Source organism: Oryctolagus cuniculus, chromosome 7 (genome assembly GCF_964237555.1).
Source record: "Oryctolagus cuniculus chromosome 7, mOryCun1.1, whole genome shotgun sequence".
NCBI classification, from domain to species: Eukaryota; Metazoa; Chordata; class Mammalia; order Lagomorpha; family Leporidae; genus Oryctolagus; species Oryctolagus cuniculus.
This window is the reverse complement of record NC_091438.1, coordinates 31,293,607-31,315,760: the sequence shown is the minus strand read 5'-3', so window position 1 is coordinate 31,315,760 and position 22,154 is coordinate 31,293,607. Positions and strand designations below refer to the sequence as shown.

At 39.2% G+C, this 22,154-nt stretch overlaps 1 protein-coding gene across 34 annotated transcripts in view; it reads left to right on the top strand.

The window, feature by feature from the left end:
• Nucleotides 1-22,154, top strand: part of POU2F1 (POU class 2 homeobox 1) — a 188,944-nt gene that overhangs the window by 144,078 nt on the left and 22,712 nt on the right. For 18 of the 34 annotated variants that reach the window (XM_051857149.2, XM_051857145.2, XM_070077413.1 and 15 more), the window contains 6 exons: nt 5,426-5,520; nt 9,199-9,375; nt 15,426-15,567; nt 17,111-17,256; nt 18,823-19,002; nt 20,765-20,870. In XM_051857149.2, the coding sequence (XP_051713109.1) occupies nt 5,426-5,520; nt 9,199-9,375; nt 15,426-15,567; nt 17,111-17,256; nt 18,823-19,002; nt 20,765-20,870 (846 nt within the window). The remainder of the gene's footprint in view (nt 1-5,425; nt 5,521-9,198; nt 9,376-15,425; nt 15,568-17,110; nt 17,257-18,822; nt 19,003-20,764; nt 20,871-22,154) is intronic. The other 16 variants (XM_070077414.1, XM_070077412.1, XM_070077415.1 and 13 more) reach the window with 1 other exon arrangement.

The following is a 22,154-nucleotide window of genomic DNA, read 5'->3' as shown; positions in this document are numbered from 1 at the left end:
CCTTCACTGACATTTGTATGTTTAATGACCATAGGAAGAACCAAGAGTTTGGCTAAGAGTCTAAATGGAGTCATTCAATATGCTAAAGATAAAATGGACCAGTTGGTTCTAGTGCTTTGACCATTTTTCATGGGAATGTATTCAAAGAATGTGGACTGAACACTAAAATTGTATGCTTCAGGTTTGAGAAGGTGATAGATAGGGTATTGTATCAGAAACTTCCAGATTTTATGAGGTATAAAAATCCTTGAGCCATAAATATTATTTAATTTCTATATCAAATCATAATGAATCATGTTTAGAAGGTTGGTTAATGAAATCAGTTTAGAGAGTGTCAGGGTTGTGCATTGGTACATGTCTACTGATTCTTCATTATTTTGGGGGTTGGTTTTTACCTGTTTCCCCCATGATCATTCATTCTAAAATCTTTTATTGTCTAAATACCTACTCCAGCATATATATTCAAGATTAGAAGATGAATAAGTCAGCTTTCACCTACAAAGAGCTGACAGTATAGTGGCAGTGAGATAAACCTTGTGTCGGTGTTGGACGTGATAGGCACAGAATGCTGTGGGAGCCCTTTGTGATAAGAGATGCCTTCTAGGTATGCATTTGTAGGCTTACAAAGGAGAGAATGTCAGTCTTAGAAAATGAACAATATCTGCAAAGCTCAGAGACATGGAAGAAGAATCAGTAAGCTGTGTTTTGGAGCTATTTGTAATGCGTTAAAACTAAAGAATAAATTGCAAATGCAGGTAGGAGTGAAATATGAAGCCCAAAAGACTCAAAGAAACCAGATCATTAAAAAACCTTACCTGAAATTTCCATGAATTTTGACCTTAAATCCTTAAATCCTGCAGCTTAATGGTTCCCCAGATTCCTCAGGGTCAGGAGAGTATAATCCTGGTTAGGAGAATATTGCCACAGTCCAGTTGAGGTTTGATAAGAGCTGAGCTGTCATCATGGAGATAGAAAAGAGAAGATGATTTGGTAGATGTCTAGATGAATGATGGGACTCAGGGGCCAGTGATACTTGATTAATGATGGGGAAGAGGCAGCTAGGTAACTCCTGGATTTTTAGGAAAGTATAAGTGTTGCTAAGCCACATTAAAAGAGTGTATGGACTAATAGAAGAGCCTTGGTAAAATGAATCCTGTAGGTATAAGAAGAGCAAATAAGAGTCAGAAGAAGATAGTGTGATTTCAGAGATCCTAAACTGATGGAGAATGGTAGTGACAATGGAGAAGTCCCAGAGGGAATGAGGACGTGGCCTAGGTCAGAAAGGCTTAGATTAAGACTAAAGTTTGTGTGTTAGGTATGGTCACTGTTAAAGATTCAATGAGGTCACCTTCATTTACTTTTGACAAGGCCAAGGGCATCATCTTTCTTTCCTTTTTCAAATCTGGAATCCCATTTTATGAGGGCATTTCAAAATGTTCATGAAAATGTATATTAATTTGTGATTTAATTCCATGTTCCATGAACTTTTTGATGCTCTTGTGTTTAAAAGAGTAAAGCTCAAATCAAGGTAGTTGGTACAGCAAAGACTGGCATTTGGCCTAGCAGGTGGGACTCCCTCCTTCTAAAAGGGAGTGCCTGGGTTGCACACTCTGGGAGGCAGCAGATAATGGCTAAAGTACTTAGGTCACTGCCACCCACCTGCATGGGAGACCCTGGCTGTGGTAGGAACTTGGGGAATGAAACAGCAGATGGACAGTCTGTCTGTCTCACTCTCTCCTGTTCAAATAAATAAATAAGTAAATTTTTTTGAGAAAGTAATTGTCACAAATAAATGACTGCTTATTCTGATTTGGGTGTTTGCAAAGGTGTTTCTAGTTCTTAGCATTTCCTCCTAAATTTTTTCAAGATAGAGGAAATAGCACAGAGTAGAATATACTGATTGGCTTCAGGGCCACTGAGTTCGGATAAGTCACTTAATCTCTGGGTTTGCATATTTCCTTTCTCCTCTTTCACTTTATTTGTATGGGTGAATTACTTAACACCTTGAAGATCACTGTAATGGAATCATAAAATCTCAGCCTCTAAAGCCAAACCAGCTCTCTTTGAATCCTGAACTGTGGTGCTTATTATCAGCGTGTTTTAGGGAAAGTTAATTTTTCTGTGCCTCAGTTTCCACATCTGTTATATGAAAATACTGTCAATATTTACCATTAATTTAATTAATATTTAATATTTAACTTCCAGCAAGAGAACTATAAACCATTTCTCCAGCATTATCAGAATTATTTTTGTACTTAGAATTCTCATTTCTGAATTTGAGTTATGAGTTATAGAAGATTTTATTTTGCCTTTTCTATTCTTAAATTTGCTCTGAAAATAATTAAAAGAATGTTCTTGTTTAGGAAATTCATTTATCTGGTTGTTGTTTGTACCTTCTATTGTTTTGGGGTAAAGGAGGTGGCAAGGATTGGTCCTTATGGAAATTCTAAAACTCACTGGGCCCTTTGAGCATTTTCACCTGACCTTGTTTGGGGAAAAAGACCAAAGGCTTCAATTTGTTCATAAAGTCCAGTATTGGGAACCAAAATGAGAATCACCTGCAATTATAATTTCCAACAGAATAGGAATAGTTTTTAAAATATCTTCCTTGGATGGGTGTTGTGATACAGTAGGTTAAACTGCCATTTAGGATGCCCACATCCCATATCGATATGCAGGTTAGAAAGAATCCTGACTGCTGTGCTTCCAATCTAGCTTCTTGCTAATGTGCACCTTGGGAGGCAGCAGAGCGTGGCCCAAATACTTGGGTTCCTGCCACCCACATGGGAGACCTAGATGGAGTTCATGTTCTTGACTTTGGCCTGGTCCAGCTTCAGTTGTTGAGGGTTTTTGGGCGTGAACCACTGGATCTCTCTCTCCATGTCTGTCATTCTGCTTTTCAAATAAATAAATCCATTAAAAAAAAAAAAAAACTGCTTTGTCACTTACAAATTAATGAAAATCTTATTGCTAGACTTAAGAAATTCATGTGTTGAAATACCCTGTGTTCAATAATGGGACCTAATTTCTAGTATTTGTGATCTCTTCTAAGCTTTTAATATTTGAATATTCTTCGGTCTTTAGCCTTTTCAGTTTTTCAAAAACGTAAAATATTTCTTTTTCTCCTAGGCTGCCCTTCAGGATTTTTTCAGACCAGTAAAATTTAATATTTTGGTTAACTCAGCTGATTGCTGAGTAACTACTGTCATATAGTGCTCTAAGTGTTAAGGATATTAATTTTGAATGAGATAACATCCCTTCCCTGATTAGGAGATAGCAAATTGTAAACATGTGAACAAATAGTTTAGATAGCAGTAAGTACTAGAAAGACAGATTAGAGTCATCTGATAAAGATCAAGCTAAGGAAGAATGGACACAGGGTCTGGAAAGACCTTTCTAGAGAAATGAAATTTGAATGGGGGACTGGATGATGATGAGTGTAGCTTGTCTCACTTAGAATCAGGGTCTTACAGGCAGAGGAATTCAAAGCACTTGAGAAGGGAGCAAGCTTAACCTAGTCCAGGAGAGGAAAAAAAAAAAAGATGAGTTTAGCTGGAATTTAGTGAGTGAAAGAAAGTAAGTGGTAGAAGATAAGATATGAGAGGGAGGCCAGATTACTTAGGGCTGCCTAGATTTTATTTTAGTTGCAATATGAGGCCATTGGCATATTGAGGAATTATGTGGTCAAAAAAATCACCCTAAGTAAATACTGTGTGAGTATGGAACTATAGGAAGACACTTGGGGAAGCAGACTGTTCTTTTAAAGGACCGTTTTTATTTTCTATATCTGTATTTTAAGAATCTGTGATAGGCTGGCACCGCGGCTCACTAGGCTAATCCTCCGCCTTGCGGCGCCGGCACACCGGGTTCTAGTCCCGGTCGGGGCGCCGGATTCTGTCCTGGTTGCCCCTCTTCCAGGCCAGCCCTCTGCTGTGGCCAGGGAGTGCAGTGGAGGATGGCCCAGGTGCTTGGGCCCTGCACCCCATGGGAGACCAGGAAAAGCACCTGGCTCCTGGCTCCTGCCATCGGATCAGCGCGGTGCGCTGGCCGCAGCTCGCCGGCCGCGGCGGCCATTGGAGGGTGAACCAACGGCAAAGGAAGACCTTTCTCTCTGTCTCTCTCTCTCTCACTGTCCATTCTGCCTGTCAAAAAGAAAAAAAAAGATTCTGTGATAACTTGCACTTTGGGTTTTTTTAAATGTCTTTATTTATTTGTAAGGCAGAGCAATGGAGAGAAAGAGAGATCTCCCATTTGCTAGTTCACTCCTCCAATGCCATTGCAGCCAGAGCTGCTTCAGCCTTGGTGTCCAACACAGGTGGCAGAGACTTCTGTACTTGAGCGATCAGCCGCCTCCTAGGATGTGCATTAACAGGAAGCTGTATCGAAAGATGAATAGCCGAGATTCAAAGCAGGCACTCCAGCATGGGATGCAGGTGTCCCAACCCACTGCACCATAGTGGCAGCCCCTATACTCAGTTTATTTCATTTAGCCAAATTTGCTTGTGTATTTCATTGCCACTCTGATAAACAAAATCAGAGTTATCTAAAAAATTCAAATCTACCTAATATGTTTAAGTTTTTTGGCTATTATCCTGCATATTCCAGTATTCAGCATATCCAAATTTGGTAGCCCAAAGAAATCATAATTAGGAAGATACCTGTTTCTACAAATAGCCTTATCATGTATTCCCAAAAAATAATTCATCACTCTTTTTGGTGTGCTGTGTTGGATGTTTTCTAACATTCTTTTTATCTCAGCACAGATAATCCTGTATTTAATATTTTAGAAGCAAGATTATATTGCTTCTGTATATGATACTTAAAATAAAAAGCCGTAGGCTCAAATAATTGATGAGGCACGTGCTACAAACATGTCAACAGTTCACATTTCTACTGTAAGTGTCAGCTGTTGTCAGGAAGCACTGCTGGCACTACGTATCAGTAAGCATTTCTAAACTAACTTCAGTGTTAGTGCAGATAGAGTCTTTTACTTTCCAACTCTAATGTAATCAAAAGGCAAGTGTTTGATGAAGAGAACTTGAAAAGGACATCGTTTTCTACTTAAAGCATAGCCTGCTCCTTTCATTAAGTAGACAATTCTCTGGTCTAGTGTCTAATGGATTCTAGGTGAAGAAGTTGGGCTCTTTTTGGAATTTCCAACGAGCTTTCATGTGGAATAGTTCTTCACTTTCATCCACTCCTTACTAAAATAAAGAATTGGCCTCTCGGAGAGCTTATTCGCATTATACCAAAGGTATATCTGCTTTAATGTTCCATAGCTTGCCCAAGTTGTATTTAACAAGATTGAATTTTAGGCAGATAAGACAAGAGTTTTGAGACCACTAAGACTGTCAGGAGATCAGTGAGAAGTTTTCAGTCCTAATTTTTATTAACATTTTGGGCATAATGTATTTTTATTTTACAGGTCTCCTGCAAGCGCAAAATCTTTTAACGCAACTACCTCAGCAAAGCCAAGCCAACCTCCTACAGTCGCAGCCAAGCATCACCCTCACGTCCCAGGTCAGTGTTCTTCCATCAGGTTGCTTTCCCTTATCCTGTCAGCTTTATATATATATGTAAAATATATATATATAATATATATATATAATGTAATATATATATATATATATATTACATTTCAGGTACTTTATTAGTTACCTCAGATCAGGGAAAACATGGTATCTGTCTTTTTGGGACTGGCTTATTTCACTAAATATAATGCTTTCCAGCTGCGTCCATCTTGTTGCAAAAGACAGGATTTCACTTTTTTTTTTTTTTTAACGGCTGAGTAGTGTATATATACCATAATTTCTTTATCTAGTCTACAGTTGGGAATCTGGGCTGATTCCATATCTTTGCTATTGTGAATTGTGCTGCAGTGAACATGGGATTACAGATAACTCTTTCATATACTTTGCAGTGCAGAAGCGTCTCAGCTTGATGCAATCCCATTAGGTCAGTGTTGGTTTTGATTGCCTGTGGTTCTGGGGTCTTTTCCAAGAAGTCTTTGCCTATTCCAATGTCTTGTAGAGTTTCTCTAGTGTTCTCTAGTAATTTGATGGTATCGGGTCATAGACTTAGATCTTGGATTCATTTTGTGTAAGGTGTAAGGTAGGGGTTCAGATTCATACTTCCTCACATGGAGATCCAGTTTCCCCAGCACCATTTGCTAAAGAGACTGTCCTTGCTCCAGGGATCAATTTTAGCTCCTTTATCAAAAATAAATTATTTGTAGATGCTTGGATTGATTTTTAGAGTTTCTGTTCTGTTCGGTTGTTCTACAAGTCTGTTTTTGTGCCAGTACCAGGCTGTTTTGATTATAACTTCTTGTAGTAAGTCTTGAAATCAGGTGTTGTGATGTCTCAGCTTTGTTTATGTTGTATGGGATTGCTTTAGCTATTCAGGTCTCTTTGTGTTTCTATATGAATTTCAGCATCATTTTTTCTAGATCTGGGAGAATGTCAGTATTTTTACTGGGATCACATTGAGTCTGTAAATTGCTTTTGGTAGTATAGACATTTTGATGATGTTAATTCTTCTATTCCATGAACATGGAAGATTTTTCCATTTTTTTAAGTCTTCTTCTATTTCTTTCTTTAATATTTTATGATTTTCATTATAGAGATCTTTGACATCCTTGTTAAATTTACTCCAAGGTATTTGATTCTTTTTGGAGCTATTATGAATGGGACTGATCTTAAAAATTCTTTCTCAGCCATGACATTGTCTATGTATACAAAGGCTATTGATTTTTCTGTTGATTTTATATCCTGCCACTTTACCAAACTCTTTTATGAGTTCCAATAGTCTCTCAGTGGAGTCTTTTGGATCCCCTATCTATAGAATCATGTTATCTGCAAATAGGGATAGTTTGATTTCCTGCTTTCAATTTGTATCCTTTTGATTTCTTTTTCTTGCCTAATGGCTCTAGCTAAAACTTCAAGGAAAATAAAAAACTTCAAGGAAAGTCTTTTCAATAAATGGAGTTGAAACAGTTGGCTCTTTGTAAGCCCTCTCGTCCCCCCAAAAAACTTTTATTCCATATTGTATTCAAAGATTAATTTGAAATAAGTCATAACCTAAACTTCTAGAAGAAAATGTAGGAAAAAAACTTTGCGTTCTTGGTTAAAGTGATAATTTCTTAAGGAAGACACAAAATGCACTAACCATAAAATAAAAAATTAATAACTTCAATTTCATAAATACCAAAAGCTTATCTTAAGAATGAGAAAGAAATGCCACAGATAGAAGAAAACGTATCTGATAACTGATTTATATCCAGATACTTAAAGCAAACATACAACTTAACAAGACAACCTGGTTAAGGGAATGGATGGCAAAAATACTGAAGATCCTTCATTGAAGAAGATAAGTGAATTCCCAAAACTTCTAGTCACAAGGGAGATGCAAACAGAATATCACTTTGGGTTCTTCCCAAAGTGGTCAGATTGAAAATTACTCAGTATCAACCTGTTGTAGAGATGAACTGTATTGTATTTATGGAAGCAGATGATAGAGGAACTTGCCCCAGTTGTTGCCTCTGTTGTGCCTGTCATTTAGTCTTCTAGCCTGTTAGTTCCCTTGGAGAGTCTTGACTAGTGAGGTCACGGTCAGAGATATATGACCTGTCTAAATTAGAGGAGGAAAAATTCACAGTCCTAGACTTCTCTGTGGTCCTGGTGTGTAATCCATCACTTGGGCTGCTGTTCACAGAAGGGCTCAGCTGAGCAGTTCCGACGCGGTCCAGGCAGCCCCTCCCACTGCACAGGCTCGGAAGAAGGGCCTGTGCTATTCAGGGCCTGTGAGTAGAGTGCGGTAGCCTGGCATTTGTATAATGAGGAAATGTAATGTTTTCTTTTAAAAAAGAAAAGAAAAGCTGTGCCTGCACATTGCCAAATAGTGGAGTAAAGCAATTAATTATTTAAAATGTATCAAAGAAACTAAGTTATTAATGAATATTATGAATTAGAAATAGGTCAAGCTTTCTCGAATTTGAAGCAAGCAAAAGATAATAGAAAGCAAAAAAATTCTACTAAATGATAATTTAAAGCTTATGTACACTGAAAAATAAAATGAGCAAATCAGACTGGACAAATTATTTGCATTAATGCAAAAAGGCTTAAGCTGTGATATCTGATGAGCTTTTAAAGATGACAATAAAGTTATCATTACTATATAAATGGGTTAAGGGTGTAAATCCAGCTCATGTCCAAGGGAATACAGGTAATAATTGACACATGAAGAAATTTTCACTTTGAGTAGAGAAATATAAATTAAGGCAGCAGTGAAGTACCATTTTACTCCTGAATTGGTGAGGCATTTTTTAAAACTGCTAACAGAAATCACGTGGAGGAAGTTAGCACTGTATCGTGAAAGTTAACATAATGAAGTGTGTCAAAAGTCATGAAATTATTTATCCAGTCACCAGAAAATCCCTTGTGTCTCACAGAACTAATTACATGGATGGAAAACAAATAATCTGTGCAAAAAATTTCTCATTACGGCCTTACCCATGTTAGTGGGGCAAGAAGGGAAAAGTGCCCTTTAGTTAAGAAATGGTTCAATAATGATAATGTTGCCTCTGTCAGCATTTGAAAAAGATCATTGTGAAGGCTGGAAAAGCGTAGAAAAAAATTAAAACATAACGTTAACAGTATAGTATTACATATCCTATAATTAAGTTTAAAAATGTAGGTTTATGGGGAAAAATTTGAACAAATACATAAAAATGAAGTTTATTAAGTTATTTAAACTATGAGCGACATGTTTTTCTCCCTTAAAGTAGGTTTAATAATGTTGTAGTGCTGTTTGTGTAGTACTGTATCACATATTGGATATGTGATAGACAGATATGGTGGCATGTTTATGAAACAGATTCCTAAAAATAAAGAATACTTTATTAAAAGGCAAAAGATGAATATATTGAGGCCATTTGGAGGCCCAGATTTAATTAATTTCTTTTTGTGTTCTATCCAAATGGTTTTCATAGAGTGACATGCTTAACCTTACCGTGATTGTATTGCACTGTCCATGATTTCAGTGTACGCTTCTTTCAGTAAATACTATGTTATGCTTTCTGTACAGTCTTGTGCTCTCCGTATCCTCCCTGAATATAGCTGTCTCCTTGAGTTGGATGTGGGGGTCATGTTCCAGTAGGAGCCCTGTCTTTTGCATATTTATTGTTTTGTTCTTCCCCAGCAGCCAGCAACCCCAACACGCACAATAGCAGCAACCCCAATTCAGACACTTCCACAGAGCCAGTCAACACCAAAGCGAATTGATACTCCCAGCTTGGAAGAGCCCAGTGACCTTGAGGAGCTGGAGCAGTTTGCCAAGACCTTCAAACAAAGACGAATCAAACTGGGATTCACTCAGGTAGTATGACTCCATCTTACTTAGGTTTCCTTCCTTGGCTGGATCCAAATATTTGCTTTACATGTCCAGAGTGGCCTCTGAGGAGCAGTGTGGGCCTTGGTACTATTGTTTTTTTGTTTTAAATTATACTTTTTCAGTAGCCATTTCCTGCATTTAGTATAAGTTGAGAGTATTATTGTATGCATTCAGATGTAAGCTTATAAATGAACACATTGAAACCTTTAAGAGTTTACTTGAACACAGTCCTCTAAAAACATAATTATATCTGGCAGGCGCCGCGGCTCACTAGGCTAATCTAATCCTCCACCTGCAGCGCTGGCACCCCGGGTTCTAGTCCCGGTTGGGGTGCCGGATTCTGTCCTGGTTGCTCCTCTTCCAGTCCAGCTCTCTGCTGTGGCCTGGGAAGGCAGTGGAGGATGGCCCAAGTGCTTGGGCCCTGCACCTGCATGGGAGACCAGGAGGAAGCACCTGGCTCTTGGCTTAGGATCGGCACAGCGCACTGGCCATGGCGGCCATTTGAGGGGTGAACCAACGGAAGAAAGACCTTTCTCTGGGTCACTGTCTCACTCTGTCAAAAAATTTTTTTAAAAAAATTAAAAAATAAAAACATAATTATATCAATGAATTGTGAAAATTTAAAAAATTATGAGCAGTGGCAATATGATATGGGAGAGGTTTTGTTATTTGAAGAACATCTGATTTTAGACGTTTTACTACATACATATGGTTTCTCAGTAAAGATGACAGGGTCTGTTATTGTAGCCAAAAGAGGAAGAGTTTTAACGTTTTCTTTGAAAAAGTTTTTGGCGAGTTTGGCAGGGGCAGCACGGTCCCGTATCAGAGTGCCAGTTGGAGTCCAGTTGCTGCGCTTCTGATCCAGCTCCCTGCTAATGTACCTGGGAAGGCAGCAGAGGATGCTCTAAGTACTTGCCATCCATATGGGAGACCAGAATGGAGTTCCAGGTTCCTTGCTTTGGCCTGGGCCCACTCTGGCCGTTGCCACCATTTGGGGAGGGGGAGTGAACCAGCTGATACAAGATCTCTCTTTCTGTCTCTCCCTCTTGCTGTAACTCTGCCTTTCAAATAAATAAATCTGTTTTTAAAAAATAATTTTTTGAGAGAACAAAGTGATGGGGGTAGACAGACTCTAAACCTACACTGATAATTTGCATATCTAACTCTCCCTTTCTGTGTTTGTATATATGAATATAAGTAAATTGGATATAAAACATTTGTATAACTGCAATTAAAGTATCTGACTTAAAAAAATGCCAATCAGCTGCTTTTCCTACCTTGCCTGGGAAAGCAATAGAAGATGGCCTAAGTCCTTGGGCCCTTGCACCTGTGTGGGAGACCTGAAAGAAGCTCCTGGCTCCTGGCTTCAGATTGGTGCAGCTCCGGCCATTGGAGTCATCTGGGGAGTGAATCAGCAGATGGAAGCCTCTCTCTCTGTTTTACCTCTCTCTCTAACTCTTTCAAATAAATAAAATAAATCTTTAAAAAAAAAAAAAAAAAGAAGTAAAGAAGTGCTGTGGCCCATACTTGAACCAGTACCCATACGGGATGCTAGTGCTGCAGGCTGCAGCTTTGCCTACAATGCCACAGTACCAGCTCCATTGGTGTACGTTTTTGCTTGAAGAAACTAATTATGTATTAGAGATATAAGATAATATTTAAAATAAGTATAATTTTAGAGGAATGCAGTTACATTTGTAAGGAATTTCAATTATGAATAAGTACATTACAGTCTAGAACCATTTAGGTACTTTTGAGGCTTCTGAATGATCTGACTTGTTTTAAAAAGAAAGATAAACATAGATTAATAGGGGTAAGTTAGTAAGCTGAAATTATTATGAAGTTAGATATTTAACAGTGCTTCAAATTTTAGCCTAGTAACATAGTATATTCTTGGGTGCCCTGGGAGATTGGGACCTAAGTGATATGCTAAGGTTGTTAAGGCTTTCAAAAATCTTAAGAAGTACGTATTTTGCACAGGGGGTTAAGTCATCAGTTGAGACATTGCAGAGTATGTGAATTTGATTCCCACCTCCAATTCCCAGCTTCCTGCTAATGTGCACTCTGAGTGGCAGCAGGTGATGGCTCAAGTATTTGGGTCTTTGCTACCCACGAGAAACCTGGATGAAGTTCCAGGCTCCTGGCTCAGCCTAGTCCAGCCTAGGCTGTTGCAGGCATTTTGGGGGAGTGAACCAGCAGATGAAAGATATTTCTCTGTCACTCTGCTTTTCAAATCAATAAGTAAACAATTTTTAAAAAAAGATTTAACTTTCCTTCAAATGGTGGTTTGCCTTTCTGTGGCATTTGACCTAATATATGATGTTCTTCATTGAAAAGTTCATTGAAAGTAGCATATTGTGGAAAAACTATGCATGGCTTTCAAGAGTTTTTTGCACCAAATAAACTTTGAATTCCATTTTCCCATGAACTTTGTGAAGCACTCCTGTGTTACCAGTGTGCTAGCAGCACTCACTCTCCTTCCTGTCCACTTAAAGGAATTTCCTTGTGGTCTGGTGTTCTGCTTTATGATTTTATCCTATGTCTTGGCATGACCATTTCCTACTTTCAAAATGACTTTGAAACAATAGTGGCATTTGTTCACAAACCTTAACTACATGTATTAAGACACATGCTACCAGTGCAAGGTAGGAAAAGCAGCTGATTGGCCTTTTTTTAAGTCAGATACTTTAATTGCAGTTATACAAATGTTTTATATCCAATTTACTTATATTCATATATACAAACACACAAAGGGAGAGTTAGATATGCAAATTATTTATTGAAGCAAAAAGAACTCCTATTTCCCAAGTAAATGCACATGTTATTAAATGTTACTTTCTGATTTCATAATTGCTTATTGTGGGTGTCACTGCGTGATTAGAAAGCATGACACAATATCACAACATTTCCCATGTGCATGTTCGTTTTTTTCCAGTCCCAAGAACAAAGACTTCTTTCTCCCTTTTGCTCGAGAGGGATATGATATGGTTCATGTTATGTATGAATCAACTCAAAACATTTTTACTTTTGTGAAGGAAAAGCCAAGATGGTTGTGGTTTAGAGGCACATGAAATTAGTGTGTACCAATTTAACAAGATTAGTAAGTTACCTGAAGGACTTGTTGCATTTTATTCAATTAAAAAATTTTTAAGTGTGAAGTAAAATTACATTATAAAGCTCAGTTAGATGAATTTGTCATTTATTGCCATTGTTCTAGTTAGTTGATGGCAATAGCTTTCTTTTTATTTCAGATGTAGAGTTACAAACAGAGGGAGAGACAGAGAGAAAGGTCTTCTATCCACTGGTTCATTTCCCAAATGGCCACAATGGCCAGAGCTGAGCCAATCCAAAACCAGGAGTTTTTTTCTAGGTCTCCTCCGCAGGTGCAGGGGCCCAAGCACGTGGGCCATCTTCTACCGCTTTTCCAGGCTATCAGCACGGAGCTGGATCAAAAGAGGAGTGGTCAGGTCACAAACCTGCACCCATATTGGATGCTGACACCACAGGCGGAGGCTTAGCCTACTGCACCACAGCACTGGTCCCAATACCTTTATTTCTAGCCATGAACTGAAGACATTGTTTCTTATACTTAATGTGATGTGATGATTTGTTTTTAAAGATTTGAGGGGTTAGTGTCACGGCATAGCAGGTGAACGCACTACCTGTGATGCCAGCCTCCCATGTGGGCACTGGTTCATGTCCTGGATGCTCTACTTCTCATCCAGCTCTCTGCTAATGCCCTGGGAAAAGCAGCAGAAGATGGCCCAAGTGTTTGGGCCCCTGACACCCACATTGGCATGAGAGATCCAGATGAAAATCCTGGCTCCTGGCTTCAGCCTGGCCCAGCCCTGCTGTTTCTCTCTCTCTCTCCCCCTCTCTCCCACTCCCCCCCCCCCCACCCCGTTTCTCCTTCTCTCTGTGTAACTCTGACTTTCAAATAAATAAAATGAATTTTTAACAAAACATTATTTGAAAGGCAGACTGACCGAGAAGGAGAAGCAGAGAGAGAAAAAGATCTTCCATCTGTTGGTTCACTGCCCCAAATGACCACAACAGCCAGCTCTGGGCCTTGCCAAAACCAGGACCTTAAAACTCCATCCACGTCTCCCACATGGGTGACAGGTGCTTGGGCCATCTTCTTCTTCCTTCCCAGGCACATTAGCAGGACGCAAACCAGCCAAGACTCAAACTGGCACTCTGCTGTGGGGTACCAGTGTCCTGAGCAACCGCTTAACCCTCTGTACCACATGCCTACCCCTGCATGCAGTCTTATGATCAAAGAATTACAAAGATAGTTTTTCAGAAAGCTATAATCTAAACAAGTTAAGTGACTAAGACATGAACTTAAATGATACCAGGATGAGTGCAGTTCCTGACGTGGTAGGCACTGAGAGAATATTTGCTGATTGAATGAAATGACATTAAATAATAATTTATAGATATGGGGGTAAATGATGTGGCTCAGCAAGTTAAGCCTCTGCTTGGGATGCCCACATCCCATATCAGAGTGCCAGTTTGAGTCCTGGCTGCTTACTCCACACTTCCGTTCCAGCTTCCTGCTAATATGCCTGAGAGGCAGAGAATGATGGCACAAGTACTTGGGTTCCTACCACACTCTTGGGAGACTGGGATGGAGTTCCTGGCTCCTGGCTTCATCCTGGCCCAGCCCTGGCTATTGCAGGCATTTGGGGAATGAGTGTATGTGTGTGTGTGTGTGTGTGTGTGTGTGTCCCTCTGTCTGCCTTTCAAATAAGTGAAAGAATATAAATAAACATATCTATCTGCTCCTTTAGATGTATTCTATGTAGATATTATGGGTAGCATTTATGCTCTGCTCACAGTCTCCTGATTATTTCAGTTTTACTATAATTGGAAGGAAATCAGTATAGTCTGTTTGAGTTCTAGTTGTATTCAGAGATGTCATTAAAACTTTCTGCAGTGGGGGAAATGTTCTGTGTCTGTGTTGTCTGATACATTAGCCACATCCACTTGTGGCTGCTGAGCGCTTGGAAGGGCCAGAAGTGCCGAGGAACTGAGTTGTCATTTATTTGATTTAAATTCATTGAAATCTAAATAGCCATGTATGGATGGTGCCTATCAAGCAATGCCGTGTCCAAAGGGTGCATTGCATCGGGTTGGGATCAAATATCAAATCAGTTCAAAATAAGTGTTTTCAGGAGTGTGGGGAGTTGGCTGCTTCATAGGAGCATTAGCTATATAGTTCTTTAGACCAGAAGTGTTGTCTTTCTATTTTGGCCTGCCTCTAAACTAATTGCAATAAGTGGGTGAGTCATTTAAACTTCATGAGCTTCTGTCACCTGTATATAAAGTAACCATTAAAATATAGTTTTTTCTAGCAGGAACAAGAGATTCAGCTGGAAGAACAGCACTGTGTACATTTCAAAGGTTGTAGGCTTATAGAGAAAGACATCTTTTGTAATATATTCAGAGGAGCGTTGTTCTATTGCTATAAGGTTACCAAGTTTCCAGTGCCCATGAAGGTTTGACTAAATGGGTCAAACCTCTCTACTGTGAATTTCTATCTCTATAATGGTTACAAAAGTGGTCTCTTAGAATACCTGTTTTTTGTAACCAACTTTGAAATCCAAACTAGGGTGAAAATAGATTTTTCACAGCTTCCTGAAATATTTTATAGAGGGAGGGAAAAAGAACAGTGAATCATTTCTAAGTTTTAAAGTGATTTGTGGGAAGTTTGGTTAGTTCAGAAATGCAGTTTTCTGGAAAGTTTTCTCTAATCCCTGTAGGTGATACAAGTAAGTGAATTTTTAAAGATTACTTAAATCATTTTGATTGCATCTATTAAAGAGTTTATGAGAATATTAGCATTACCTTTTGAGATTTAATAGAAATTGTATCCTAATTATTACATAAGGAAGCAGGAAGAGATTCAAAATGCAGAGTCCATGGGACAGCATAGAACACTGCCCTTGTTTTGATTCCTTGGGCAGGAGACGTCAGTGAGATGACTCCTTTTGTTCTCCTCTCCCCCTTTCCTGAACTGTATTGTTACACAGGGTGATGTTGGCCTCGCTATGGGTAAACTGTATGGAAATGACTTCAGCCAAACTACCATCTCTCGCTTTGAAGCCTTGAACCTCAGCTTTAAGAACATGTGCAAGTTAAAGCCACTTTTAGAAAAGTGGCTAAATGATGCAGGTAAGTAATGTATAAGAAATTTCTTCCTTACCCACTAGAATTTTAAAGGAGGAGTGATATAAATTGGGGAAGGAAGTATTATTATGTTATTGATATAGAGCTTTGAAGCTTACTAATTTTGGGGAGGTCCTTGTAAATTATGACTTTGTCAATTAGAGAACTAATTCATTTACATATTATGTAATTAAGAATGGCACAGCTGTTAAGATGCTGCCTGGGATGCCTGCAGCCCATATCAGAGTGCCTAAATTCAAATCTCAGCTCTACTTCCATTCTAGCAGCCTGCTAATGTGCCCCTGGGAGGTAGCAGGTGATGGCTTAAGTACTTGGGTCCCTGCCATTTCTGTGAGAGACTTGGATTGAGTTCAGAACTAACTTTGGCCTGATCTAGTCCTGACTGTTGTGGGCATTTGGGAAGTAAACCAGCAGATGGAAGATCTGTCTGTCTTGTCTCTCTGCCTTTCAAATAAATAAATCAATTTTAAGTAAATAAATATTCTGTAATTAAAGTATAAATTATCAGCAGTTTTACCCTTGGAGTGTTTCTTGTATTTGAGCCAGGATTAAGGACACACAGCTACAGCTGAAAGAAAGAGGATAGAAGTCCCATGTATTCAGTTAAATCTGAGCAAGTTTTTGTTGCTTCCTTGAGAAGTTATCACAGAACTTGTTTCTGACAATATGTCTGCCTTTGTTTTTAAAATGACCACATATTTCATATAAAATGTTGGAACTACTTGTTTTACCATACCTATTTTGTGCTGATTCCCTTTTGGAAAGTTTCTATTTTAAACTACGGATCCGTAGACTGAGAGCTCCTAGGAACCAGGGCCATCCCTAGACTGTGGTTCTCATTGCGATGTGAACAAAAATTAGGTCTTCGGAAAAGACAAACCAAAACTCTCACCCCTACACAGGTTGATTCCTTAGCTGTGGGTGAAGCCAGGCATCTGTTACTGTACTGAGTTCTACAGGTGAGAAGCACTGGTCTGCTCCACCCATCTCCTCTTATATAGAAAGAAACTGAAAGATGCTTTTGACATGCTCAGGGTTATTAAACTAGTAAATGTAGGAACCCTGTTTTAACTTCAGAGAATTTTAAAGTAGTTTTTTGTTTTTTTTTTTTTTTTGTCCATTATACTAATAAGATGAGAGGTCATTTACAAATGAATATTACACATTCAGTCGTTTCCAGGACGATTTCTTCTTTTTATCTCCAAAGTTCATGAGCAAACAAAACAAATCATGAGAACAGAATGAGAGAGAGAGAGATCTGAGTCTAAGGGTAGGAATTATAAATTGCTGCTTTCTCAGTAACAGAGATCAGGAGTAGAAACAATACATTCAGCCATTCTGGGATGAAAAGCATCAGTAAAGGCAATCAAAGGACTGATGGTGATGAATAATATTCAAATGTAGGTTAAGTGAGAACCTTTTCATGTTTGCTCATAGCTTAAAATGCTTTTTTTTAGTTTTGTTGTTAATAGTTTGTGCACGAATCATTATGCTCAGCTAATTTTGTTTCTGTTTTCTTCATTGTCAGAGAACCTCTCATCGGATTCAGCGCTCTCCAGCCCAAGTGCCCTAAATTCTCCAGGGCAGGGAGTTGAGGGCTTGAACCGTAGGAGGAAGAAACGCACCAGCATAGAGACCAACATCCGTGTGGCCTTAGAGAAGAGTTTCTTGGAGGTCAGTGAGGCTTTTATTTTCCATGTACATGGGATTGTCTGTGTAATACTGGTGCGGAGAACTGTGGGTATGAAAGCCCTGCCTTTGTGGATGCCTAAAAACATAATGGAAAACATAAGACCAAGTAAGGTACTAACACAGCAGTCAGAGCCTAGCGTGCTGCAGACACCTCTGTGTGACCACTCAGGGCAGGAAGGTGGCAGCAGCTGTAGAATGCGTGGAATTAATTCCACTGACTGAAAGAGGCAAAGGAAAGCACTTCAAGCAGAGGAACTGCAACCAGGGGGTGACCATGTGTATCAGGAGAAACACTAGTTGCCTGGTTGGCTAAATTTTAATGCCTATATGCTTACCGTGGTATTTTTGGACCAGAACACTTGAGACCTTGAATGTTGGCAATTTTTTTTTGTTTTTAGTACCAGAGAATATCATAATCAAAGCTTCCAGGAAAATTTTGGTTTCTGTAATTTAGAAAAGGCTTGTGCACATTCAGTGGAGCCCTGGTTTAGGAGTGCCTATCAAGTGTGTAATTGGGCAGATCTCTTGATTTTTTTTTTTTTTTTTTTTAAGCTAGAGCCTTTTATTTGTTAAATACCTGCCTTTCCTACCTTAGAGGTTTATGGTGAGGTCCAAGATAGTGCATGAAACATTAAGAAAACTCTTAAATTTCTGCTGATTCATAAGATTGTATTAGTAGTTGGTTGATTTTGTTCTAGCTCAGTAGACCTTCAGAGTGAAAAATAGAATCAAAAATAAGTATTCTAAGTTAAAATGAATGAGTTTAGTAAATGTAGTGTTCATTACAATGTCTATCTACAGAAGCTCTTTGTTCAAAGTAGCCTAAGGGAAGGATTTCTAGTCTAGTGGTTAAGACATTTTGTGTCCCAGGTCAGAGTACCTGCGGTCTAGTCCTGATTCCAGCTTCCTACTAAGGCAGACCCCAAAGAGGCAGTAGTGACGGTGCAAGTAATTGGATTCCTGCCATCTATATGAGCGACCTAGATTGAGTTCCCAACTCCTAGCTTTGGCTTTGGACTTGGCCCAGCTCACACCATTGCGAGCATCTGGGGAGAGTGAACTAGCTCTCTCCGTCTCTCTGTTTCTACCTTTCAACTCCTTCTCAAAAAGTAACTTTTTAGGGGTGAGCATTATGGTGCAGAGTTCATGGAAAATATATATTATGGAAAACTATGCACAAATTTCAAAATATTTTTGCACCAAAATAAACTTGTATTTTTATTTTTTACAACATTGTTATTTTTATTTTAAAGAGAGCAAGAGAAGTTAGTGCACTCTCTCTCATCCACTGATTCACTCCCCAAATACCCCTAATAGCCAGGGCCAAAGCCAGGAGCCAGAAACTTAATCAGGTTTCTCACGTGGGTAGCAGGAACCCCCTCACTTGAGCCATCACCACTGCTTCCCAGGGTCTGCATCAGCAGGAGTCAGCAGTCAGAGACGGGGATTTTCTTACTTGTCTCTCTTTGTTTAGTAATGTACTGACATGATTATACCAGAAGTTTAAGAAGCCATTGTAAAATATGGAATCTGTTGTTTTCTGTGCAGAATCAAAAGCCTACCTCGGAAGAGATCAGCATGATTGCTGAACAGCTCAATATGGAAAAGGAGGTGATTCGTGTTTGGTTCTGTAATCGCCGCCAGAAGGAAAAAAGAATCAACCCCCCAAGCAGCGGTGGGACCAGCAGCTCCCCTATCAAAGCAATTTTTCCCAGCCCAACTTCACTGGTAAGAATACAGTATGGGACACACAAGCCCAGGGGCTGGTTTTTACAGTTTTACAAAAAAAACTGTTCACTCAGTATATTTCATAACAGTTATCTATTTGCTTTGAATAAACACATTATAAACTTATATTTTGTATGTTACCAAGATAATGAGATCTCATTTATAATTCAAGAACATATTGGTCTTTCTTATTTTTGAAAATGCATATTTTAAATTCTTTCCTGTTTCACTGTATTTCTATTATTCTCTTCTCTGGCATGTTAGGTTACTCTGTAGCCATGCAAATACATTTGCTGCTGATTCCAGTTTTCTAAAAAAAAACCTTTAGTTACTTTTTATTCATATTGAGACCTAAAGCCTAACTTACTAAAATTGCATATAAATAATTAAGTGATAGTAAATTCCCAAATAACCTTTACTCCCTGAACCTGTATTAAAACAGTCATCTCAAATCTTCATCCTCAAGCAACAAATGGTCCTTTCTCATAGAAGCTCATTGAGTAGCTTGTGCTGTGAGCGTGAGAGCGTTGTTCCTAGGTAGATGCAGCGGTCACATGATGCCCTTGATTTTTAGGATGAGTGTAAGTGTGACTTCTGTGTTAGCCACTAGGTTGTAAAAGACAGGTTATTGAGTTTGCATTTCGGTCCCTTCTGTTTTCGTTTTCTTATTTTGTTTGAATATCACTCCACTCTGGAAGGCTTTTTAAACTGAAGTCAGCTGGCATCAAGAGCACATAATAGTTTATTAACTGAAGGGTATGGCTGATTTTAAATGGTTTAATTTTAATCATAAAGTTCATAAGATAATAATTATACAGAAGACAGTCATTAGATAACAATTTTGTTTTGTACAGGTGATTAATCTGTGTTTTGAAATTATTTGTAGTAGTTTTTCTTAAAAACTACAGAAATCTCTTATTTCATAAAGAAATTTAAGTTTTTAAAAGCTTGCTTCATATTCTTTCTATAATATCCTTTCATTAAAACAAAAACAAGGCAATTTTGCCCCCACAGAGCCAAAAATAAAAGCAATGTAAGAACTCCAGACTCCCTAACCCTGTCAAATACTGTTTTCTTGTTCAGGTAAAGTTGATAACTATACTTTTTTTTTTTTTTTTTTGACAGGCAGAGTTAGACAGTGAGAGAGAAAGAGAGAAAGGTCTTCCTTCCGTTGGTTCACCCCCAAATGGCTGCTACGGCCCGCACACTGCACCAATCGGAAGCCAGGAGCCAGATGCTTCCTCCTGGTCGCCCATGCAGGTGCAGGGCCCAAGCACTTGGGCCATCCTCCACTGCACTCCCGGGCCACAGCAGAGAGCTGGACTGGAAGAGGAGCAACTGGGACAGAATCTGGCGCCCCAACTGGGACTAGAACCCAGGGTGCCGGCGCCACAAGGCAGAGGATTAGCCTAGTGAGCCGGGGCGCCGGCCGATAACTATACTTCTTATGAACTTAAAGGATACATGATAGAGCTCTAGTGCATTTTTTTTTAAATCTGGGCAAAGCCATATGTGATTAACAAAACAACCATCTTCAAAGAACAAGCTTCTAATATGTGATACCAAGTTTCTCAATTCTAAGATCAAAGAGTAATAATAAAGTCATTTCTCCTTAGACCCTTTTATTTTATCCTATTGTGCATGGAATTTCAGAAACTTGTTAAGTAAAATAAATGTATAGCGTGAGTTTTATTTTTTAAGTGTTGGTTTTGTGAAATTATGAAAATAGGACTTTGTGCATATTTTCATTTCTGACCTCTAGGTGGCAACCACGCCAAGCCTTGTGACAAGCAGCGCAGCAACTACCCTCACAGTCAACCCTGTCCTCCCTCTCGCCAGCGCCGCCGTGACTAACCTCTCTGTAACAGGTGAGCCGCAGCCAGGCTCGGAAGCGCGTGCTAAGCCCACGGTCTGTGTCTATGAGAGCTGCTATTAAATTGGGAGTTCAGGCTCTGACTAAAGATATTCTTTTCTTGAAAGTTATATAAATACCTGAAGTTAAAAAAAAGGCATAGCTAAATTTGTCAGGAAAAGTACTTTTAACCCAGGATTTCTTACTTCTTTTGTTCTTCTCCACAGCAGTCTCCCCTCCTCCAACACACATGCACACACACAGCCTGCAGTTTCCAGGTTAAGTACCTTGGTTGAGAGTATACATAGCATTCAGCATTTGAGCTTAGTAAGTAAACTGTTGGTGATTGATTGGCATTGTGCTGGGCACCAGCAACACAGAGTTTCTGCCTCTAAGGCATTTCCTAACAACCTACAGTCATCTGTTAAATTATGAACTGAGCTTTACCTTCCCAACAAATGATAAGTTATAGTACGTTAGATCTAATAGTCACCATTTTCTGTGCAATTTCTATTGTATTTGCACAGAATAATGTTTGACTACAGTCTTCTGATAGATGCCCTAGCAGAGGACCTGGCTAGGCTGTACCTTAGCACCTGACCCACATAAACTGTGAGGTGATAAATTGGATTGTTTTAAGTTCCTGAATTTGTGGTACTTTGTTACACAACAATAGGAAATGAATATATTAATATTTTGTTTGTAAAAATGTTGTACAGGGCTGGCTCGTGTGATTGGATCTATAGGGAGGAACGTAATCTTTTTTTTTTTTTAAGATTTATTTATTTATTTGAAATATCAGAGTTACACAAAGAGAGAAGGAGAGAGAGCGAGAGAGAGAGAGGTCTTCCATCCACTGGTTTACTCCCCAGTTGGCTTCAGTGCCCAGAGCTGGGCCCATCCAAAGCCAGGAGCCAGGCGCTTCCTCCAGGTCTCCCACACTGGTGCAGGGGCCCAAGGACTTGGGCCATCTTCTACTGTTTTCCTTGGCCATAGCAGAGAGCTGGATCAGAAGTGCAGCAGCTGGGACTCAAACCAGCACCCATATGGGGTTCCAGCACTGCAGGCAGCAGCTTCACCCACTACACCACAGCGCTGGTCCACATACTGATCTTTTTTATACTTAGCATTCAGTGTTGCCAGTGAGACGTGCAGTTTCATTCTGTGTTTCTTTGCTAGTTTGTTTTTACGCTGAAAAACTTAAAGGATCTTTTTAGCCTTAGATTTTGAAATTTCACTAGGAGGTTTCAAGGTATGGTCCTTTTTAAATTCATCCTTGTTAGCCTTTACCGAGCATTTT